The sequence below is a fragment of the Chiloscyllium punctatum genome, chromosome 31 (genome assembly GCF_047496795.1).
Source record: "Chiloscyllium punctatum isolate Juve2018m chromosome 31, sChiPun1.3, whole genome shotgun sequence".
Classification (NCBI taxonomy): domain Eukaryota; kingdom Metazoa; phylum Chordata; class Chondrichthyes; order Orectolobiformes; family Hemiscylliidae; genus Chiloscyllium; species Chiloscyllium punctatum.
Genome location: NC_092769.1, coordinates 68829608 through 68851049, shown reverse-complemented (window position 1 = coordinate 68851049; position 21442 = coordinate 68829608). Strand labels below are relative to the sequence as shown.

General features: G+C 50.5%; 1 protein-coding gene across 8 annotated transcripts in view; it reads left to right on the top strand.

Annotated features, from left to right (window-relative positions):
- Positions 1-21442, top strand: part of LOC140457032 (neurexin-2-like) — a 1330437-nt gene that overhangs the window by 1270337 nt on the left and 38658 nt on the right. For all 8 annotated transcript variants that reach the window (XM_072550954.1, XM_072550952.1, XM_072550953.1 and 5 more), the window contains one exon: positions 2163-2241. In XM_072550954.1, coding sequence (XP_072407055.1) covers positions 2163-2241 — 79 coding nt within the window. The remainder of the gene's footprint in view (positions 1-2162; positions 2242-21442) is intronic.

Sequence of the window (21442 nt, the reverse complement as noted above, 5' to 3'; positions counted from 1 at the left end):
ACCCTCAGGTGACTGTCTGTGTGGAGTTTGCACATTCTCCCCCCCCCCCCCCCCTGTCTTCGTGGGGTTTCCTCTGAGGGCTCTGGTTTCCTCCCACAGTCCAAAGATGTGCAGGTTAGGGTCGATCGGCCGTGCTAAATTGTCCCATAGTGTCCAGGGATGTGCAGGTTAGGGTGGATTGGCCATGCTAAATTGTCCCATAGTGCCCAGGGATGTGCAGGTTAGGGTGGATTGGCCGTGCTAAATTGTCCCATAGTGCCCAGGGATGTGCAGGTTGGGGTGGATTGGCCGTGCTAAATTGTCCCATAGTGCCCAGGGATGTGCAGGTTAGGGTGGATTGGCCGTGCTAAATTGTCCCATAGTGCCCAGGGATGTGCAGGTTAGAGTGGATTGGCCGTGCTAAATTGTCCCATAGTGCCCCAGGGGTGTGCAGGTTAGGGTGGATTGGCCGTGCTAAATTGTCCCATAGTGCCCAGGGATGTGCAGGTTAGGGTGGATTGGCCGTGCTAAATTGTCCCATAGTGCCCAGGGATGTGCAGGTTAGGGTGGATTGGCCGTGCTAACTTGTCCCATAGTGCCCAGGGATATGCAGGTTAGGGTGGATTGGCCGTGCTAAATTGTCCCATAGTGCCCAGGGATGTGTAGCTTAGGGTGGATTGGCCGTGCTAAATTGTCCCATAGTGTCCAGGGATGTGCAGGTTAGGGTGGATTGGCCGTGCTAAATTGTCCCATAGTGCCCAGGGATGTGTAGGTTAGGGTGGATTGGCCGTGCCAAGTTGTCCCATAGTGCCCAGGGATGTGCAGGTTAGGGTGGATTGGCCATGCTAAATTGTCCCATCGTGTCCAGGATGTGTAGGTTAGTTGCATTAGTCAGGGTAAATGTAGAGTAATAGGGAATGGGTCTGGATGGGTTACTCTTCGGAGGGTTGGTGTGGACTTATTGGGCCGAAGGGTCTGTTTCCACTCTGTAGGGATTCTATGAGTTGCACATTATTAGTTGCACAGCACGGAAACAGACCCTTTGGTCCAACTCAACCATGCTGACCAGATATCCTAAATTAATCTGGACAACTTGGCCCATATCCCCCCCAAACCCGTCCTATTCATATCCCCATCGAGATGCCTTTTAAATGTTGTCATTGTACCAGCCTCCACCACTTCCTCTGGCAGCTCATTCCACACACGTACCACCCTCTGGGTGAAAAAGTTGCCCCTTAGGTCTCTTTTATATCTTTCCCCTCTCACCCTAAACCTATGCCCCTCTAGTTCTGGACTCCCCCACCCCAGGGAAAAGACTTTGTCTATTTACCCTATCCATGCCCCTCATGATTTTATAAACCTCTATAAGGTCACTCCTCAGCCTCCGACGCTCCAGGGAAAACAGCCCCAGCCTGTTCAGCCTCTCCCTGTAGCTCAAACCCTCCAACCCTGGCAACATCGTTTTCTGACCCCTTCAAGGTTCGCAACATCCTTCCTGTGGCAGAGGGAGCCAGTATTCATCACAGTATTCCAACAGTTTACAAAAAAGACACAATGATTTTGGTGGCAGATAGGCACTGAACGGTGTGTGAAAACATTTCTGGGTAGCATAAAACAAAAGGAAATCTGGAACTGGAATTTGTATTCCATTAGCCATGGCCTTGAATAATGAGCAGCGTCATCACTATGGTGGAGATAGAGGCCATTTGGCACTTTCGGAGGATTGTTAAGAGTGAACTCACAGCACTCTGGGGTCTGAAGCCACATGTAGGAGAGGCCTATGACTTAGTGTTAATCCGGGAACCTGTGTTCAAATCCTGCCATGGCTGATGATGGAATGTGAATTCAATGAAAATCTGGAATTAAAGAGTCTAATGTTGACTAATTATCAGGGAAAAATCCATCAGATTCAGTAACGTCCTTCAGGGAAGGAAACTGCCATCTTTACCTGGTCTGGGCCTACATGTGAATCGAGCAACATGGCTGACTCTGAACTGGCCTCTGGCCAATTCGGGATGGGGCAATCAATGCTGCTGAGCCCTCACCCCACACAAAATAAAATTTGAAGAAATCCAGACTTTTTCTTCCCTAAAGGGGCGCGGGTGGGGTTTGGCTGAGTTACGGGCTGAGATTCGACCCAGCCAAAGAGCACTGTCCTAAACATGGCACGCTTTCTCTTTCAGAACACCGACGACATTCTGGTAGCCTCCGCAGAGTGCCCCAGCGATGACGAAGACCTGGAGGAGTGTGAGCCCAGCACGGGTGAGTTGAGGAACTCGGGCCGCTCTCGCCTTGAGGGGTGGGTTTTTGTTTTTCTCTCGACCGTGCACACACCCCCCCTCCCGACCCCGCAAACCACCGCCGACCCTTCCCATTTCGAGTCACGCAACAGCGATCGCACTCCATCCAGGCTGCACAATCAGCCTCAGCTTGAACCCTTTCGAGATGGGACTCCTGCTCACTGCGTTCAAGGTGGCCACAGGGAGAGGTCGCGAATACTCTCCCGGGTGACACTGAATCAGGAGCCCATTCCTGAACCACCACGGACTCCTCTCTACCGGATCGCCTGATCCCAAAGCAGAGGGAGGCCTAGCCAGGAAGAGAGCCCTAGCCAGGATTTCAGTCAGCAGTAGGGACGTAACTGTGCCGACTCCTTCACCAGCATATTCCCAAAGCTGAGGGAGGGGTTGGGGAACTCCCCCTCCCCCAGCTGATCTCCAGTTAGGATTCCAAGCAGGAATACTGGGATCACGAGCTTTATGAGGTAATGCTTCAATAGCATCTAGCCCTGCCTCAACCCTGCTGGCCCTCGATCAGTAACCCCCTCGCCCATCTCCCTTCACCCCAATGCCTCCCCCGCTTTCTCTGATCCCACCTTCCCACCTCATGATACCTCCTCCACCCCAATGGAGGGAGGTATCCGTCAGACCCACCCCAATCCGAAACATGACGGTGAGAAACATCTCTCTCTCCAGTTCCTTCACAGGACTATAACCCCGAGCACTGCCATCTCCAGTCTCTCTTTGACCCCAGCTTGTCCTCATCACTGACTCTCCTGATCCCAGCTCTTAAATGTCCAACCGCTCCCGCCCCTTCTCCCCAATTCGTCACTTATCAAATGCACCCTGACCACATATTGCTCCGACAGTGCGGCTCTCCCTCAGCACTGACTCTCCGACAGTGCGGCACTCCCTCAGCACTGACCCTCTGACAGTGCGGCACTCCCTCAGTACTGACCCTCCGACAGTGCTGCACTCCCTCAGCACTGACCCTCTGACAGTGCGGCACTCCCTCAGTACTGACCCTCCGACAGTGCCGCACTCCCTCAGCACTGACCCTCTGACAGTGCGGCACTCCCTCAGTACTGACCCTCCGACAGTGCGGCACTCCCTCAGTACTGACCCTCCGACAGTGTGGCACTCCCTCAGCACTGACCCTCCGACAGTGCGACACTCACTCAGCACTGACCCTCTGACAGTGCGACACTCCCTTAGTACTGACCCTCTGACAGTGCGGCACTCCCTCAGTACTGACCCTCCGACAGTGCGGCACTCCCTCAGTACTGACCCTCCGACAGTGTGGCACTCCCTCAGCACTGACCCTCCGACAGTGCGACACTCACTCAGCACTGACCCTCTGACAGTGCGGCACTCCCTCAGTACTGACCCTCAGACAGTGCGACACTCCCTCAGCACTGACCCTCTGACAGTGCGGCGCTCCCTCAGTACTGACCCTCCGACAGTGCGCCGCTCCCTCAGCACTGACCGTCTGACAGTGCGGCACTCCCTCAGTACTGACCCTCCAACAGTACGGCACTCCCTCAGTACTGACCCTCTGACAGTGCGGCACTCCCTCAGTACTGACCCTCCGACAGTGCGACACTCCCTCAGTACTGACCCTCTGACAGTGCGGCACTCCCTCAGTACTGACCCTCCGACAGTACGGCACTCCCTCAGTACTGACCCTCTGACAGTGCGGCACTCCCTCAGTACTGACCCTCCAACAGTACGGCACTCCCTCAGTACTGACCCTCCAACAGTACGGCACTCCCTCAGTACTGACCCTCTGACCGTGCAGCACTCCCTCAGCACTGACCGTCTGACAGTGCAGCAATCCCTCAGTACTGACCCTCTGACAGTGCGGCACTCCCTCAGCACTGACCCTCCGACAGTGCGGCACTCCCTCAGTACTGACCCTCCGACAGTGCGGCACTCCCTCAGTACTGACCCTCTGACAGTGCGGCGCTCCCTCAGCACTGACCTTCCGACAGTGCGGCACGCCCTCAGCACTGTACTGGGGAGTCCATGTTGCTGGTGACAGGACTGATTTCAGGCCTCCCAGAGTTAGTTTGATGTTCGGGTTGAGGAGGAATAAAAGGTGATCCCGTTGCCATGTGTGAGAGTTTAACATAATGGCTGCTGGCAGCCTGAGGGTGGGAGGGAGCATCGTGCCATTGGACAATCATCTTTGCAGTGACTGGTTCAAATCCTATCACGGCAACAGGTCGTATTTAAATTCAGTTGTTGAAACGATCGTGTGAAGGTAGTTTCAGCGACGGTGAATATGGTGATTGTTGTCAAAAACCTATCCTGGCTTCTTCCAGGAAGGACGGCCTTACCCGGTCTGGGCCTGCGCACAACTCCAGACCCCACAGCTGACTCCCCCTCCTCCACCTCTAACCCCTGAAATGGGCCAAGCAAGACACTCTGAACAAGAGGCTATCAGGGATGGGGGTGGGGAGCGGCCTACACCCCCCCTCCCCCCATCCCGGATGAGTGTGGAACCGGGAGGCCTCACAGACTCTGACCAGGCCAGGCCTCCTCTGACCAAGATGAGGAGAATTGCCCTTCACTTGGAGGCTAGGCCCCTTGCTCATCCCGTCTGCTCTCGACAGAGTTCTCTCGATTAGATCAGTCAAACCCCAGAATGAAATCTGGCCTGATAGATCAGATGCTTTTAAAAAATTTAATGAGGTGATCATTTATTGAAATTAAATATAATATAGCGAGAAAAAAACCCAGCAAAACTCACTTTTAACCTCTTCCTCAAAACCACCTTCACTGCTTAGTCCATTGAGTGGAGGAGTTGGGACGTCATGTTGGGGTTATACAGGACATTGGTGAGGCCTCGTCTGGATCACTGTGTCCCGTTCTGGCTGCCCTGTTACAGGAAGGATGTTATTAAACTGGAGAGGGATCAGAAGAGATTTACCAGGATGAGATCAGGGCTTTGAGTTATAAGGAGAGGCTGGATAGAACATAGAACATTACAGCGCAGTACGGGCCCTTCAGCCCTCGATGTTGCACCGCCCAGTCATACCAATCTGAAGCCCATCTAACCTACCCTATTCCATGTATATCCATATGCCTGTCCAATGACGACTTAAATGTACTTAAAGTTGGCGAATCTACTAACGTTGCAGGCAAAGCATTCCATACCCTTACTATTCTGAGTAAAGAAACTACCTCTGACATCTGTCCTATATCTATCAGTCATCAATTTAACGCTATGCTCCCTTGTGCTCGCCGTCCCCATACTTGGAAAAAGGCTCTCCCTGTCCACCCCATCTAACCCTCTGATTATCTGATATGTCTCTATTAAGTCACCTCTCAACCTTCTTCTCTCTAACGAGAACAGCCTCAAGTCCCTCAGCTTTTTCTCGTAAGACCTTCCCTTCGTACCAGGCAACATCCCAGTAAATCTCCTCTGCTCCCTTTCCAAAGCTTCCACATCGTTCTTACAATGCAGTGACCAGAACCGTACACAATACTCCAAGTGCGGCCACACCAGAGTTTTGTACAGCTGTAGCATAACCTCCTGGTTCCAGAACTCAATCCCTCTATTAATAAAAGCTAAAACACTGTATGCCTTTTTAACAACCCTGTCAACCTGGGTGGCAACTTTCAGGGATCTGTGTACATGGACACTGAGATCTCTCTGCTCATCTACACTCCCAAGAATCTTACCATTAGCCCAGTACTTTGCATTCCGATTACTCCGACCAAAGTGTATCACCTCACACTTGTCCACATTAAATTCCATTTGCCACCTCTCAGCCCAGCTCTGCAGCTTATTTATGTCTCTCTGTAACCTACAACATCCTTCGTCACTATCCACAACTCCACCCACCTTAGTGTCGTCCGCAAATTTACTAACCCACCCTTCTACACCGTCATTCAGGTCGTTTATAAAAATGACGAACAGCAGTGGCCCAACACCGACCACTGGTAACTGGACACTAAGATGATAATGTTCCATCAACCACCACCCTCTGTCTTCTTTCAGCAAGCCAATTACTGATCCAAACTGCTATATCTCCCACAATCCCATTCCTCTGCATTCTGTACAATAGCCTACTGTGGGGAACCTTATCGAACGCCTTGCTGAAATCCATATACACCACATCAACCGGTTTCCCCTCATCTACCTGTTTGGTCACCTTCTCAAAGAACTCAATAAGGTTTGTGAGGCAAGACCTACCCTTCACAAAACCGTGCTGACTATCCCTAATCAAATTATTCTTTTCTAGATGACTATAAATCCTATCTCTTATGACCTTTGCCAACATTTTACCAACTGAAGTAAGGCTCACTGCTCTATAATTACCAGGGTTGTCTCTACTTGAACAGGGGAAGCATATTTGCTATCCTCCAGTCTTCTGGCACTATTCCTGTAGATAATAACGATTTAAAGATCAATGCCAAAGGCTCGGCAATCTCTTCCCTGGCTTCCCAGAGAATCCTAGGATAAGTCCCATCCAGCCCAGGGGACTTATCTATTTTCACACTCTGTAGGATTTCGAATACCTCTTCCTTGTGAACCTCAATCCCACCTAGTCTAGTAGCCTGTATCTCAGTATTCTCCTCGACAACATAGGCGCAGACTTTTTTCACTGGAGTATAGGAAGTTGAGGGGGGTGCTTATTGAGAGTGCTATATTAATGCAGGTTGGACTTATTATTCAGTAAAAGGTGTCAGAGAGCTGGGTCCCACCTGGAAGCAGCTGAGATGGATTCTGAAATGGGTTATAAAGCTGTCAGGATCCTCTTCATCTCTGGACTGAATTGTGAAGCAGAGTAAATTACAGCTCGCAATCACACTGTAAACTTTATCACATTGAAGCTCACAGCAAGTTAGACAGCTGCACCATAAAAACTGCTACTGCATCTTCAGCATCGGATCTGTTTGCTGGGACGAAGCGTGAGTGTGTGCGTGTGTGTTGTGTGTGTGTGTAAATGTTTAAGAATGGCTGTGTGTGACATCGTGACTGAGTGTGAGAGTCTGTGTGTCCATGAATGTTTGTGAGACTGAGTGAGAGTGAGACTATGTAGGAGTATGCCTCTGTGGGTGAGAGTGTGGGTGTGCGTGAGTGTGGGTTTATGTGTGTGTTTGTGTGAGACAGTATGCGTGTGTGTGTGTGTGTGAGTGTGTGTGTGAGTATGCGTGTGTGTGTGAGTATGCGTGTGTGAGAGTATGCTTCAGTACGTGAATATGCATGTGTGAGTATGCGTGTGTGTGTGAGTATGCGTGTGTGAGTGTGTGTGAGTATGCGTCAGTACGTGAATATGCGTGTGTGAGTATGCGTGTGTGTGTGTGTGTGTGTGAGTATGCGTCAGTGCGTGAATATGCGTGTGTGAGTATGCGTGTGTGAGAGTATGCGTGTGTGTGTGAGTATGCGTGTTTGAGAGTATGCATGTTTGTGTGGATCTGTACAAGTCCATGTGTGAGTGAGAGTGTGTGTCAGCATGTCTGGGTGAGAGTGTGACTGTGTGTCTGTAAATAAGTCTGTGAGAGTATGGATGTGTGTGTGTGTTTGAGAGTCTGAGTTTAAGTGAGTGTGTAAATTAGTGCATCTGTGTATGTGAGAGCTGTGTGTGTGTGTCTGCATGAGAGTGTGAATGAGTGTGTGTCTGTGTGTGATTGCAACCGAGTGTATGCGTGTGTATGGAAATGTTTATGTCAGTATATGAGGGTCGATGTCAGTGAACATGTCTTGGAGTGTGCGTGTGAATGTGGAAGTGTATGTATATGACAATATGTGTCTGTGTGTTTGTGAATGTGAGTGGACGAAGTTTTGTATGAAGGTGTTGCGTGTGTAAGATCATAAGATGTGGAAGCATGAACAGGCCATTCAGCCCATCAACGCAGCTCCACGAATCAATGTGATTATAGCTGATCTGCTCATCCTCCACAGCACTATTCTGCCTTTTACCAATAACTCTCAAGACCCTTACTGTTTAATCTCATGCCTCAGCCATGAATCGAGTTAATAACCCAGTGTCAACAGCTCTCTGCAGTAAATGTTCCCAAAGAAACACTCCCCTCTAAGAGCAGAAATTCTTCATCTCTGTCTCAAATGGGAGATCCATTACACTCCGATCACCTGGGCTCTTCCACACAGGGAAACAACCTCGTCACATCAACCCAGTCACAGTGAGGCGTGTGGGGTATATCAGGGAGTGTTACAGTGAGTGGTGTGGGGTATATCAGACAGTGTTACAGTGAGGGGTGAGGGGTATATCAGGGAGTGTTACAGTGAGGGGTGTGGGGTATATCAGAGAGTGTTACAGTGAGGGGTGTGGGGTATATCAGAGAGTGTTACAGTGAGGGGTGTGGGGTATATCAGAGAGTGTTACAGTGAGTGGTGTGGGGTATATCAGGGAGTGTTACAGTGAGTGGTGTGGGGTATATCAGACAGTGTTACAGTGAGGGGTGAGGGGTATATCAGAGAGTGTTACAGTGAGGGGTGTGGGGTATATCAGAGAGTGTTACAGTGAGGGGTGTGGGGTATTTCAGAGTGTTAAAGTGAGGGGTGTGGGGTATATAGAGAGTGTTACAGTGAGGGGTGTGGGGTATATCAGAGTGTGTTACAGTGAGGGGTGTGGGGTATATCAGAGAGTGTTACAGTGAGGGGTGTGGGGTATATAGAGAGTGTTACAGTGAGGGGTGTGGGGTATATCAGAGAGTGTTACAGTGAGGGGTGTGGGGTATATAGAGAGTGTTACAGTGAGGGGTGTGGGGTATATCAGAGTGTGTTACAGTGAGGGGTGTGGGGTATATCAGAGTGTGTTACAGTGAGGGGTGTGGGGTATATCAGGGAGTGTTACAGTGAGGGGTGTGGGGTATATCAGGGAGTGTAACAGTGAGGGGTGTGGGGTATATCAGAGAGTGTTACAGTGAGGGGTGTGGGGTATATCAGAGAGTGTTACAGTGAGAGGTGTGGGGTATATCAGGGAGTGTTACAGTGAGGGGTGTGGGGTATATCAGACAGTGTTACAGTGAGGGGTGTGGGGTATATCAGAGAGTGTTACAGTGAGGGGCATGGGGTATATCAGAGAGTGTTACAGTGAGGGGTGTGGGGTATATCAGGGAGTGTTACAGTGAGGGGTGTGGGGTATATCAGAGAGTGTTACAGTGAGGGGTGTGGGGTATGTCAGAGAGTGTTACAGTGAAGGGTGTGGGGTATATCAGGGAGTGTTACAGTGAGGGGTGTGGGGTATATCAGAGAGTGTTACAGTGAGGGGTGTGGGGTATATCAGGGAGTGTTACAGTGAGGGGTGTGGGGTATATCAGAGAGTGTAACAGTGAGGGGTGTGGGGTATATCAGAGAGTGTTACTGTGAGGGATGTGGGGTATATCAGGGAGTGTTACAGTGAGGGGTGTGGGGTATATCAGAGAGTGTTACAGTGAGGGGTGTGGGGTATATCAGAGAGTGTTACAGTGAGGGGTGTGGGGTATATCAGCGAGTGTTACAGTGAGGGGTGTGGGGTATATCAGAGAGTGTTACTGTGAGGAGTGTGGGGTATATCAGAGAGTGTTACTGTGAGGGGTGTGGGGTATATCAGAGAGTGTTACAGTGAGAGGTGTGGGGTATATCAGAGAGTGTTACTGTGAGGAGTGTGGGGTATATCAGAGAGTGTTACAGTGAGGGGTGTGGGGTACATCAGAGAGTGTTACAGTGAGGGGTGTGGGGTATATCAGAGAGTGTTACTGTGAGGGGTGTGGGGTATATCAGAGAGTGTTACAGTGAGAGGTGTGGGGTATATCAGACAGTGTTGCAGTGAGGGGTGTGGGGTATATCAGAGAGTGTTACAGTGAGGGGTGTGGGGTATATCAGAGAGTGTTACAGTGAGGGGTGTGGGGTATATCCGAGAGTGTTACAGTGAGAGGTGTGGGGTATATCAGTGAGTGTTACAGTGAGGGGTGTGGGGTATATCAGAGAGTGTTACAGTGAGGGGTGTGGGGTATATCAGGGAGTGTTACAGTGAGGGGTGTGGGGTATATCAGAGAGTGTTACAGTGAGGGGTGTGGGGTATATCAGAGAGTATTACAGTGAGGGGTGTGGGGTATATCAGGGGGTGTGTCAGGGAGGGGTGTGGGGTATGGCAGAGAGTGTCACAGTGAGGGGTGTGGGGTATATCAGAGAGTGTTACAGTGAGGGGTGCAGGTTATATCAGAGTGTGTTACAGTGAGGGGTGTGGTGTATACCAGCGAGTGTTACAGTGAGGGGTGTGGGGTATATCAGGGAGAGTTACAGTGAGGGGTGTGGGGTATATCAGAGAGTGTTACAGTGAGGGGTGTGGGGTATATCAGAGAGTGTTACAGTGAGGGGTGTGGGGTGTATCAGTGAGGGGTGTGGGGTATATCCGAGAGTGTTACAGTGAGGGGTGTGGGGTATATCAGACAGTGTTACAGTGAGGGGTGTGGGGTATATCAGAGAGTGTTACAGTGAGGGGTGTGGGGTATATTAGAGAGTGTTACAGTGAGGGGTGTGGGGTATATCAGAGAGTGTTACAGTGAGGGGTGTGGGGTATATCAGAGAGTGTTACAGTGAGGGGTGTGGGGTATATCAGAGAGTGTTACAGTGAGGGGTGTGGGGTATATCAGACAGTGTTAAAGTGAGGGGTGTGGGGTATATCAGAGAGTGTTACAGTGAGGGGTGTGGGGTATATCAGAGAGTGTTACAGTGAGGGGTGTGGGGTATATCAGACAGTGTTACAGTGAGGGGTGTGGGGTATATCAGAGAGTGTTACAGTGAGGGGTGTGGGGTATATCAGAGAGTGTTACAGTGAGGGGTGTGGGGTATATCAGAGAGTGTTACAGTGAGGGGTGTGGGGTATATCAGAGAGTGTTACAGTGAGGGGTGTGGGGTATATCAGAGAGTGTTACAGTGAGGGGTGTGGGGTATATCAGACAGTGTTAAAGTGAGTGGTATGGGGTATATCAGAGAGTGTGACAGTGAGGCGTGTGTGGTATATCAGAGAGTGTTAAAGTGAGGGGTATGGGGTATATCAGAGAGTGTGACAGTGAGGCGTGTGTGGTATATCAGGCAGTGTTACAGTGAGGGCTGTGGGGTATATCAGAGAGTGTTACAGTGAGGGGTGTGGGGGTGATCAGAAAGTGTTACAGTGAGGGGTGTGGTGAATATCAGTGAGGGGTGTGGGGTATATCAGTGAGGGGTGTGGTGTTTATCAGCGAGTGTTACAGTGAGGGGTGAGGGCCATATCAGAGTGTTACAGTGAGGGGTGTGGGGTTTGTCAGAGAGTGTTACAGTGAGGGGTGTGGGGTATATAAGAGGGTGTGACAGGGAGGGGTGTGGGGTATATCAGAGAGTGTTACAGTGAGAGGTGTAGGGTGTATCAGAGAGTGTTACAGTGAGGGGTGTGGGGTATATCAGAGAGTATTACAGTGAGGGGTGTGGGGTATATCAGGGGGTGTGTCAGGGAGGGGTGTGGGGTATGGCAGAGAGTGTCACAGTGAGGGGTGTGGGGTATATCAGAGAGTGTTACAGTGAGGGGTGCAGGTTATATCAGAGTGTGTTACAGTGAGGGGTGTGGTGTATACCAGCGAGTGTTACAGTGAGGGGTGTGGGGTATATCAGGGAGAGTTACAGTGAGGGGTGTGGGGTATATCAGAGAGTGTTACAGTGAGGGGTGCAGGTTATATCAGAGTGTGTTACAGTGAGGGGTGTGGTGTATACCAGCGAGTGTTACAGTGAGGGGTGTGGGGTATATCAGGGAGAGTTACAGTGAGGGGTGTGGGGTATATCAGAGAGTGTTACAGTGAGGGGTGTGGGGTGTATCAGTGAGGGGTGTGGGGTATATCCGAGAGTGTTACAGTGAGGGGTGTGGGGTATATCAGACAGTGTTACAGTGAGGGGTGTGGGGTATATCAGAGAGTGTTACAGTGAGGGGTGTGGGGTATATCAGAGAGTGTTACAGTGAGGGGTGTGGGGTATATCAGAGAGTGTTACAGTGAGGGGTGTGGGGTATATCAGACAGTGTTAAAGTGAGGGGTGTGGGGTATATCAGAGAGTGTTACAGTGAGGGGTGTGGGGTATATCAGAGAGTGTTACAGTGAGGGGTGTGGGGTATATCAGACAGTGTTACAGTGAGGGGTGTGGGGTATATCAGAGAGTGTTACAGTGAGGGGTGTGGGGTATATCAGAGAGTGTTACAGTGAGGGGTGTGGGGTATATCAGAGAGTGTTACAGTGAGGGGTGTGGGGTATATCAGAGAGTGTTACAGTGAGGGGTGTGGGGTATATCAGAGAGTGTTACAGTGAGGGGTGTGGGGTATATCAGACAGTGTTAAAGTGAGGGGTATGGGGTATATCAGAGAGTGTGACAGTGAGGCGTGTGTGGTATATCAGAGAGTGTTAAAGTGAGGGGTATGGGGTATATCAGAGAGTGTGACAGTGAGGCGTGTGTGGTATATCAGGCAGTGTTACAGTGAGGGGTGTGGGGTATATCAGAGAGTGTTACAGTGAGGGGTGTGGGGTATATCAGACAGTGTTAAAGTGAGGGGTATGGGGTATATCAGAGAGTGTGACAGTGAGGCGTGTGTGGTATATCAGGCAGTGTTACAGTGAGGGGTGTGGGGTATATCAGAGAGTGTTACAGTGAGGGGTGTGGGGTATATCAGAGACTGTTACAGTGAGGGGTGTGGGGTATATCAAAGACTGTTACAGTGAGGGGTGTGGGGTATATCAGAGAGTGTTACAGTGAGGGGTGTGCGGTATATCAAAGACTGTTACAGTGAGGGGTGTGGGGTATATCAGAGAGTGTTACAGTGAGGGGTGTGGGGTATATCAGACAGTGTTACAGTGAGGGGTGTGGGGTATATCAGAGGGTGTGACAGGGAGGGGTGTGGGGTATATCAGAGAGTGTCACAGTGAGGGGTGTGGGGTCTATCAGAGACTGTTACAGTGAGGGGTATGGGGTATATCAGAGAGTGTTACAGTGAGGGGTGTGGGGTATATCAAAGAGTGTTACAGTGAGGGGTATGGGGTATATCAGACAGTGTTACAGTGAGGGGTATGGGGTATATCAGAGAGTGTTACAGTGAGGGGTGTGGGGTATATCAGAGAGTGTTACAGTGACGGGTGTGGGGTATATCAGAGAGTGTTACAGTGAGGGGTGTGGGGTATATCAGAGAGTGTTACAGTGAGGGGTGTGGGGTAGATCAGAGAGTGTTACAGTGAGGGGTGTGGGATATATCAGAGAGTGTTACAGTGAGGGGTGTGGGGTACATCAGAGTGTGTTACAGTGACGGGTGTGGGGTACATCAGAGTGTGTTACAGTGCGGGGCGTGGGGTATATCAGGGAGTGTTCTCGTGAGGGGCGTGGGGTCAATCAGAGAGTGTTACATTGAGGGGTGTGTGGTATATCAGAGAGTGTTACAGTGAGGGATGTGGGGTATATCAGAGAGTGTTAAAGTGAGGGGTGTGGGGTATATCAGAGAGTGTTACAGTGAAGGGTGTGGGGTATGTCAGATAGTGTTACGGTGAGGGGTGTGGGGTATATCAGAGACTGTTACAGTGAGGGGTGTGGGGTATATCAGTGAGGGGTGTGGGGTCTGTCAGTGTTACGGTGAGGGGTGTGGGGTATATCAGAGTTACAGTGAGGTGTGTGGGGTATATCAGACAGTGTTACTGTGAGGGGTGTGGGGTATATCAGACAGTGTTTCAGTGAGGGGTGTGGGGTATATCAGAGAGTGTTACAGTGAGGGGTGTGGTGTATATCCGAGAGTGTTACAGTGAGAGGTGTGGGGTATATCAGTGAGTGTTACAGTGAGGGTTGTGGGGTATATCAGAGAGTGTTACAGTGAGGGGTGTGGGGTATATCAGGGAGTGTTACAGTGAGGGGTGTGGGGTATATCAGAGAGTGTTACAGTGAGGGGTGTGGGGTATATCAGAGAGTATTACAGTGAGGGGTATGGGGTATATCAGGGGGTGTGTCAGGGAGGGGTGTGGGGTATGGCAGAGAGTGTTAAAGTGAGGGGTATGGGGTATATCAGAGAGTGTTACAGTGAGGGGTGTGGGGTATATCAGAGACTGTTACAGTGAGGGGTGTGGGGTATATCAAAGACTGTTACAGTGAGGGGTGTGGGGTATAACAGAGAGTGTTACAGTGAGGGGTGTGGGGTATATCAGACAGTGTTACAGTGAGGGGTGTGGGGTATATCAGAGGGTGTGACAGGGAGGGGTGTGGGGTATATCAGAGACTGTTACAGTGAGGGGTGTGGGGTATATCAGACAGTGTTACAGTGAGGGGTGTGGGGTATATCAGAGACTGTTACAGTGAGGGGTGTGGGGTATATCAGACAGTGTTACAGTGAGGGGTGTGGGGTATATCAGAGGGTGTGACAGGGAGGGGTGTGGGGTATATCAGAGACTGTTACAGTAAGGGGTGTGGGGTATATCAGAGAGTGTTACAGTGAGTGGTGTGGGGTATATCAGAGAATGTTACAGTGAGGGGTGTGGGGTATATCAGAGAGTGTTACAGTGAGGGGTGTGGGGTATATCAGAGTGTGTTACAGTGAGGGGTGTGGGGTATATCAGAGACTGTTACAGTGAGGGGTGTGGGGTATATCAAAGACTGTTACAGTGAGGGGTGTGGCGTATATCAGAGAGTGTTACAGTGAGGGGTGTGGGGTTTATCAGACAGTGTTACAGTGAGGGGTGTGGGGTATATCAGAGGGTGTGACAGTGAGGGGTGTGGGGTCTATCAGAGACTGTTACAGTGAGGGGTGTGGGGTATATCAGAGACTGTTACAGTGAGGGGTGTGGGGTATATCAGAGAGTGTTACAGTGAGGGGTGTGGGGTATATCAGACAGTGTTTCAGTGAGGGGTGTGGGGTATATCAGAGAGTATTACAGTGAGGGGTGTGGTGTATATCCGAGAGTGTTACAGTGAGAGGTGTGGGGTATATCAGTGAGTGTTACAGTGAGGGGTGTGGGGTATATCAGAGAGTGTTACAGTGAGGGGTGTGGGGTATATCAGGGAGTGTTACAGTGAGGGGTGTGGGGTATATCAGAGAGTGTTACAGTGAGGGGTGTGGGGTATATCAGAGAGTATTACAGTGAGGGGTATGGGGTATATCAGGGGGTGTGTCAGGGAGGGGTGTGGGGTATGGCAGAGAGTGTCACAGTGAGGGGTGTGGGGTATATCAGAGAGTGTTACAGTGAGGGGTGCAGGTTATATCAGAGTGTGTTACAGTGAGGGGTGTGGTGTATACCAGCGAGTGTTACAGTGAGGGGTGTGGGGTATATCAGGGAGAGTTACAGTGAGGGATGTGGGGTATATCAGAGAGTGTTACAGTGAGGGTTGTGGGGTATATCAGAGAGTGTTACAGTGAGGTGTGTGGGGTATATCAGACAGTGTTAAAGTGAGGGGTATGGGGTATATCAGAGAGTGTTACAATGAGGGGTGTGGGGTATATCAGAGACTGTTACAGTGAGGGGTGTGGGGTATATCAAAGACTGTTACAGTGAGGGGTGTGGGGTATAACAGAGAGTGTTACAGTGAGGGGTGTGGGGTATATCAGACAGTGTTACAGTGAGGGGTGTGGGGTATATCAGAGGGTGTGACAGGGAGGGGTGTGGGGTATATCAGAGACTGTTACAGTGAGGGGTGTGGGGTATATCAGACAGTGTTACAGTGAGGGGTGTGGGGTATATCAGAGACTGTTACAGTGAGGGGTGTGGGGTATATCAGACAGTGTTACAGTGAGGGGTGTGGGGTATATCAGAGGGTGTGACAGGGAGGGGTGTGGGGTATATCAGAGACTGTTACAGTGCGGGGTGTGGGGTATATCAGAGAGTGTTACAGTGAGTGGTGTGGGGTATATCAGAGAATGTTACAGTGAGGGGTGTGCGGTATATCAGAGAGTGTTACAGTGAGTGGTGTGGGGTATATCAGAGAATGTTACAGTGAGGGGTGTGGGGTATATCAGAGAGTGTTACAGTGAGGGGTGTGGGGTATATCAGAGTGTGTTACAGTGAGGGGTGTGGGGTATATCAGAGACTGTTACAGTGAGGGGTGTGGGGTATATCAAAGACTGTTACAGTGAGGGGTGTGGGGTATATCAGAGAGTGTTACAGTGAGGGGTGTGGGGTATATCAGACAGTGTTACAGTGAGGGGTGTGGGGTATATCAGAGAGTGTTACAGTGAGGGGTGTGGGGTATATCAGAGAGTGTTACAGTGAGGGGTGTGGGGTATATCAGAGAGTGTTACAGTGAGGGGTGTGGGGTAGATCAGAGAGTGTTACAGTGAGGGGTGTGGGGTACATCAGAGTGTGTTACAGTGACGGGTGTGGGGTACATCAGAGTGTGTTACAGTGCGGGGTGTGGGGTATATCAGGGAGTGTTCTCGTGAGGGGCGTGGGGTCAATCAGAGAGTGTTACATTGAGGGGTGTGTGGTATATCAGAGAGTGTTACAGTGAGGGATGTGGGGTATATCAGAGAGTGTTACAAAAAGGGGCGTGGGGGAGATCAGAGAGTGTTACAGTGAGGGGTGTGGGGTATATCAGTGAGGGGTGTGGGGTATGTCAGTGTTACGGTGAGGGGTGTGGGGTATATCAGAGAGTGTTACAGTGAGGGGTGTCGTGTATGTCAGAGTGTTACAGTGAGAGGTGTGGGGTATATCAGAGAGTGTTACACTGAGGGCTGTGGGGTATATCAGAGTGTTACTGTGAGGGTTGTGGGGGAGATCAGAGAGTGTTACAGTGAGGGGTGTGGGATATGTCAGCGAGTGTTACAGTGAGGAGTGTGGGACATATCAGAGTGTTACAGTGAGGGGTGTGGAGTATATCAGAGTGTGTTACAGTGAGGGGTGTGGGGTATATCAGAGAGTGTTACACTGAGGGCTGTGGGGTATATCAGAGAGTGTTACAGTGAGGGGTGTGGGGGAGATCAGAAAGTGTTACAGTGAGGGGTGTGGGGTATATCAGTGAGGGGTGTGGTGTTTATCAGTGAGGGGTGTGGGGTATATCAGTGAGGGGTGTGGGGTATATCAGAGAGTGTTACAGTGAGGGGTGTGGGGGAGATCAGAAAGTGTTACAGTGAGGGGTGTGGTGAATATCAGTGAGGGGTGTGGGGTATATCAGAGAGTATTACAGTGAGGGGTGTCGGGTATGTCAGCGAGTGTTACAGTGAGGGGTGTGGGCCATATCAGAGTGTTACAGTGAGGGGTGTGGGGTTTGTCAGAGAGTGTTACAGTGAGGGGTGTGGGGTATATAAGAGGGTGTGACAGGGAGGGGTGTGGGGTATATCAGAGAGTGTTACAGTGAGAGGTGTAGGGTGTATCAGAGAGTGTTACAGTGAGGGGTGTGGGGTATATCAGAGAGTGTTACCATGAGGGGTGTGGGGGAGATCAGAGAGTGTTACAGGGAGGGGTGTGGGGAATATCAGAGAGTGTGACAGGGAGGGGTGTGGGGTATATCAGACAGTGTTACAGTGAGGGGTGTGGGGTACATCTAAGAGATTTATAGTGAGGGGTTGGACTATGTCAGAGACAATTACATTGAAGGGTGTGGGGTATATCAGAGAGTGTTACAGTGAGGGGTGTGGGGTATATCAGAGAGTGTTACAGTGAGGGGTGTGGGGCTTGTCAGAGAGTGTTACAGTGAGGGGTGTGGGGCATATCAGAGACTGTTACAGTGAGGGGTGTGGGGTTTGTCAGAGAGTGTTACAGTGAGTGGTGTGGGGTATATCAGAGGGTGTGACAGGGAGGGGTGTGGGGTATTTCAGAGAGTGTTACTGAAAGGGGTGTGGGGTATATCAGAGTGTGTTACAGTGAGGGGTGTAGTGTATACCCGCGAGTGTTACAGTGAGGGGTGTGGGGTATATCAGGGAGAGTTACAGTGAGGGATGTGGGGTATATCAGAGAGTGTTACAGTGAGGGGTGTGGGGTATATCAGAGAGTGTTACAGTGAGGGATGTGGGGTATATCAGAGAGTGTTACAGTGAGGGGTGTGGGGTATATCAGAGAGTGTTACAGTGAAGGGTGTGGGGTATGTCAGAGAGTGTTACGGTGAGGGGTGTGAGGTATATCAGAGACTGTTACAGTGAGGGGTGTGGGGTATATCAGTGAGGGGTGTGGGGTCTGTCAGTGTTACGGTTACGGGTGTGGGGTATATCAGAGTTACAGTGAGGGGTGTGGGGTATATCAGACAGTGTTACTGTGAGGGGTGTGGGGTATATCAGACAGTGTTTCAGTGAGGGGTGTGGGGTATATCAGAGTGTGTGACAGGGAGGGGTGTGGGGTATATCAGTGACGGGTGTGGGGAATATCAGAGTGTTACAGTGAGGGGTGTGGTGTATATCAGAGAGTGTGACAGGGAGGGATGTGGCGTATATCAGACAGTGTTACAGTGAGGGGTGTGGGGTACATCTGTGAGATTTATAGTGAGGGGTTGGACTATATCAGAGACAAATACATTGAAGGGTGTGGCGTATATCAGAGAGTGTTACAGTGAGGGGTGTGGGGCATATCAGAGAGTGTTACAGTGAGGGGTGTGGGGTTTGTCAGAGAGTGTTACAGTGAGTGGTGTGGGGTATATCAGGGTGTGACAGGGAGGGGTGTCGGGTATGTCAGTGAGTGTTACGGTGAGGGGTGTGGGGTATATCAGAGAGTGTTACGGTAAGGGGTGTGCGGTATATCAGAGAGTGTTACAGTGAGGGGTGTGGGGTATATCAGAGAGTGTTACAGTGAGGGGTGTGGGGCATATCAGAGAGTGTTACAGTGAGGGGTGTGGGGTATGTCAGTGAGTGTTACGGTGAGGGGTGTGGGGAATATCAGAGAGTGTTACGGTAAGGGGTGTGCGGTATATCAGAGAGTGTTACAGTGAGGGGTGTGGGGTATATCAGAGAGTGTTCCAGTGAGGGGTGTGGGGTATATCAGACAGTGTAACAGTGAGAGGTGTGGGGTATATCAGAGAGTGTTACAGTGAGGGGTGTGTGGTATATCAGAGAGTGTAACTGTGAGGGGTGTGTGGTATATCAGAGAGTGTTACGTTAAGGGGTGTGCGGTATATCAGAGAGTGTTACAGTGAGAGATGTGGGGTATATCAGAGAGTGTTACAAAAAGGGGCGTGAGGGAGATCAGAGAGTATTACAGTGAGGGGTGTGGGGTATATCAGTGAGGGGTGTCGGGTATGTCAGTGTTACGGTGAGGGGTGTGGAGTATATCAGAGAGTGTTACAGTGAGGGGTGTCGTGTATGTCAGAGTGTTACAGTGAGAGGTGTGGGGTATATCAGAGAGTGTTACACTGAGGGCTGTGGGGTATATCAGAGAGTGTTACACTGAGGGCTGTGGGGTATATCAGAGAGTGTTACAGTGAGGGGTGTGGGGGAGATCAGAGAGTGTTACAGTGAGGGGTGTGGTGAATATCAGTGAGGGGTGTGGGGTATATCAGAGAGTGTTACAGTGAGGGGTGTGGGCCATATCAGAGTGTTACAGTGAGGGGTGTGGAGTATATCAGAGTGTGTTACAGTGAGTGGTGTGGGGTATATAAGAGGGTGTGACAGGGAGGGGTGTGGGGTATATCAGAGAGTGTTACAGTGAGGGGTGTGGGGTATATCAGAGAGTGTTACAGTGAGGGGTGTGGGGTATATCAGAGAGTGTTACAGTGAGGGGTGTGGGGTATATCAGAGAGTGTTACAGTGAGGGGTGTGGGGTATATCAGAGAGTGTTACAGTGAGGGGTGTGGGGTATATCAGAGAGTGTTACAGTGAGGGGTGTGGGGTATATCAGAGAGTGTTACAGTGAGGGGTGTGGGGTATATCAGAGAGTGTTACAGTGAGGGGTGTGGGGTATATCAGAGAGTGTTACAGTGAGGGGTGTGGGGTATATCAGAGAGTGTTACAGTGAGGGGTGTGGGGGAGATCAGAAAGTGTTACAGTGAGGGGTGTGGTGAATATCAGTGAGGGGTGTGGGGTATATCAGAGAGTGTTACAGTGAGGTGTGTGGGGTATATCAAAGACTGTTACAGTGAGGGGTGTGGGGTATATCAGAGAGTGTTACAGTGAGGGGTGTGGGGTATATCAGAGAGTGTTACAGTGAGGGGTGTGGGGGAGATCAGAAAGTGTTACAGTGAGGGGTGCGGTGAATATCAGTGAGGGGTGTGGGGTATATCAGAGAGTGTTACAGTGAGGGGTGCAGGTTATATCAGAGTGTGTTACAGTGAGGGGTGTGGTGTATACCAGCGAGTGTTACAGTGAGGGGTGTGGGGTATATCAGGGAGAGTTACAGTGAGGGATGTGGGGTATATCAGAGAGTGTTACAGTGAGGGTTGTGGGGTATATCAGAGAGTGTTACAGTGTGGGGTATGGGGTATATCAGAGAGTGTTACAGTGAGGGGTGTGGGGTATATCAGAGACTGTTACAGTGAGGTGTGTGGGGTATATCAAAGACTGTTACAGTGAGGTGTGTGGGGTATATCAGAGACTGTTACAGTGAGGTGTGTGGGGTATATCAAAGACTGTTACAGTGAGGGGTGTGGGGTATATCAAAGACTGTTACAGTGAGGGGTGTGGGGTATAACAGAGAGTGTTACAGTGAGGGGTGTGGGGTATATCAGACAGTGTTACAGTGAGGGGTGTGGGGTATATCAGAGGGTGTGACAGGGAGGGGTGTGGGGTATATCAGAGACTGTTACAGTGAGGGGTGTGGGGTATATCAGACAGTGTTACAGTGAGGGGTGTGGGGTATATCAGAGACTGTTACAGTGAGGGGTGTGGGGTATATCAGACAGTGTTACAGTGAGGGGTGTGGGGTATATCAGAGGGTGTGACAGGGAGGGGTGTGGGGTATATCAGAGACTGTTACAGTAAGGGGTGTGGGGTATATCAGAGAGTGTTACAGTGAGTGGTGTGGGGTATATCAGAGAATGTTACAGTGAGGGGTGTGGGGTATATCAGAGAGTGTTACAGTGAGGGGTGTGGGGTATATCAGAGTGTGTTACAGTGAGGGGTGTGGGGTATATCAGAGACTGTTACAGTGAGGGGTGTGGGGTATATCAAAGACTGTTACAGTGAGGGGTGTGGCGTATATCAGAGAGTGTTACAGTGAGGGGTGTGGGGTTTATCAGACAGTGTTACAGTGAGGGGTGTGGGGTATATCAGAGGGTGTGACAGTGAGGGGTGTGGGGTCTATCAGAGACTGTTACAGTGAGGGGTGTG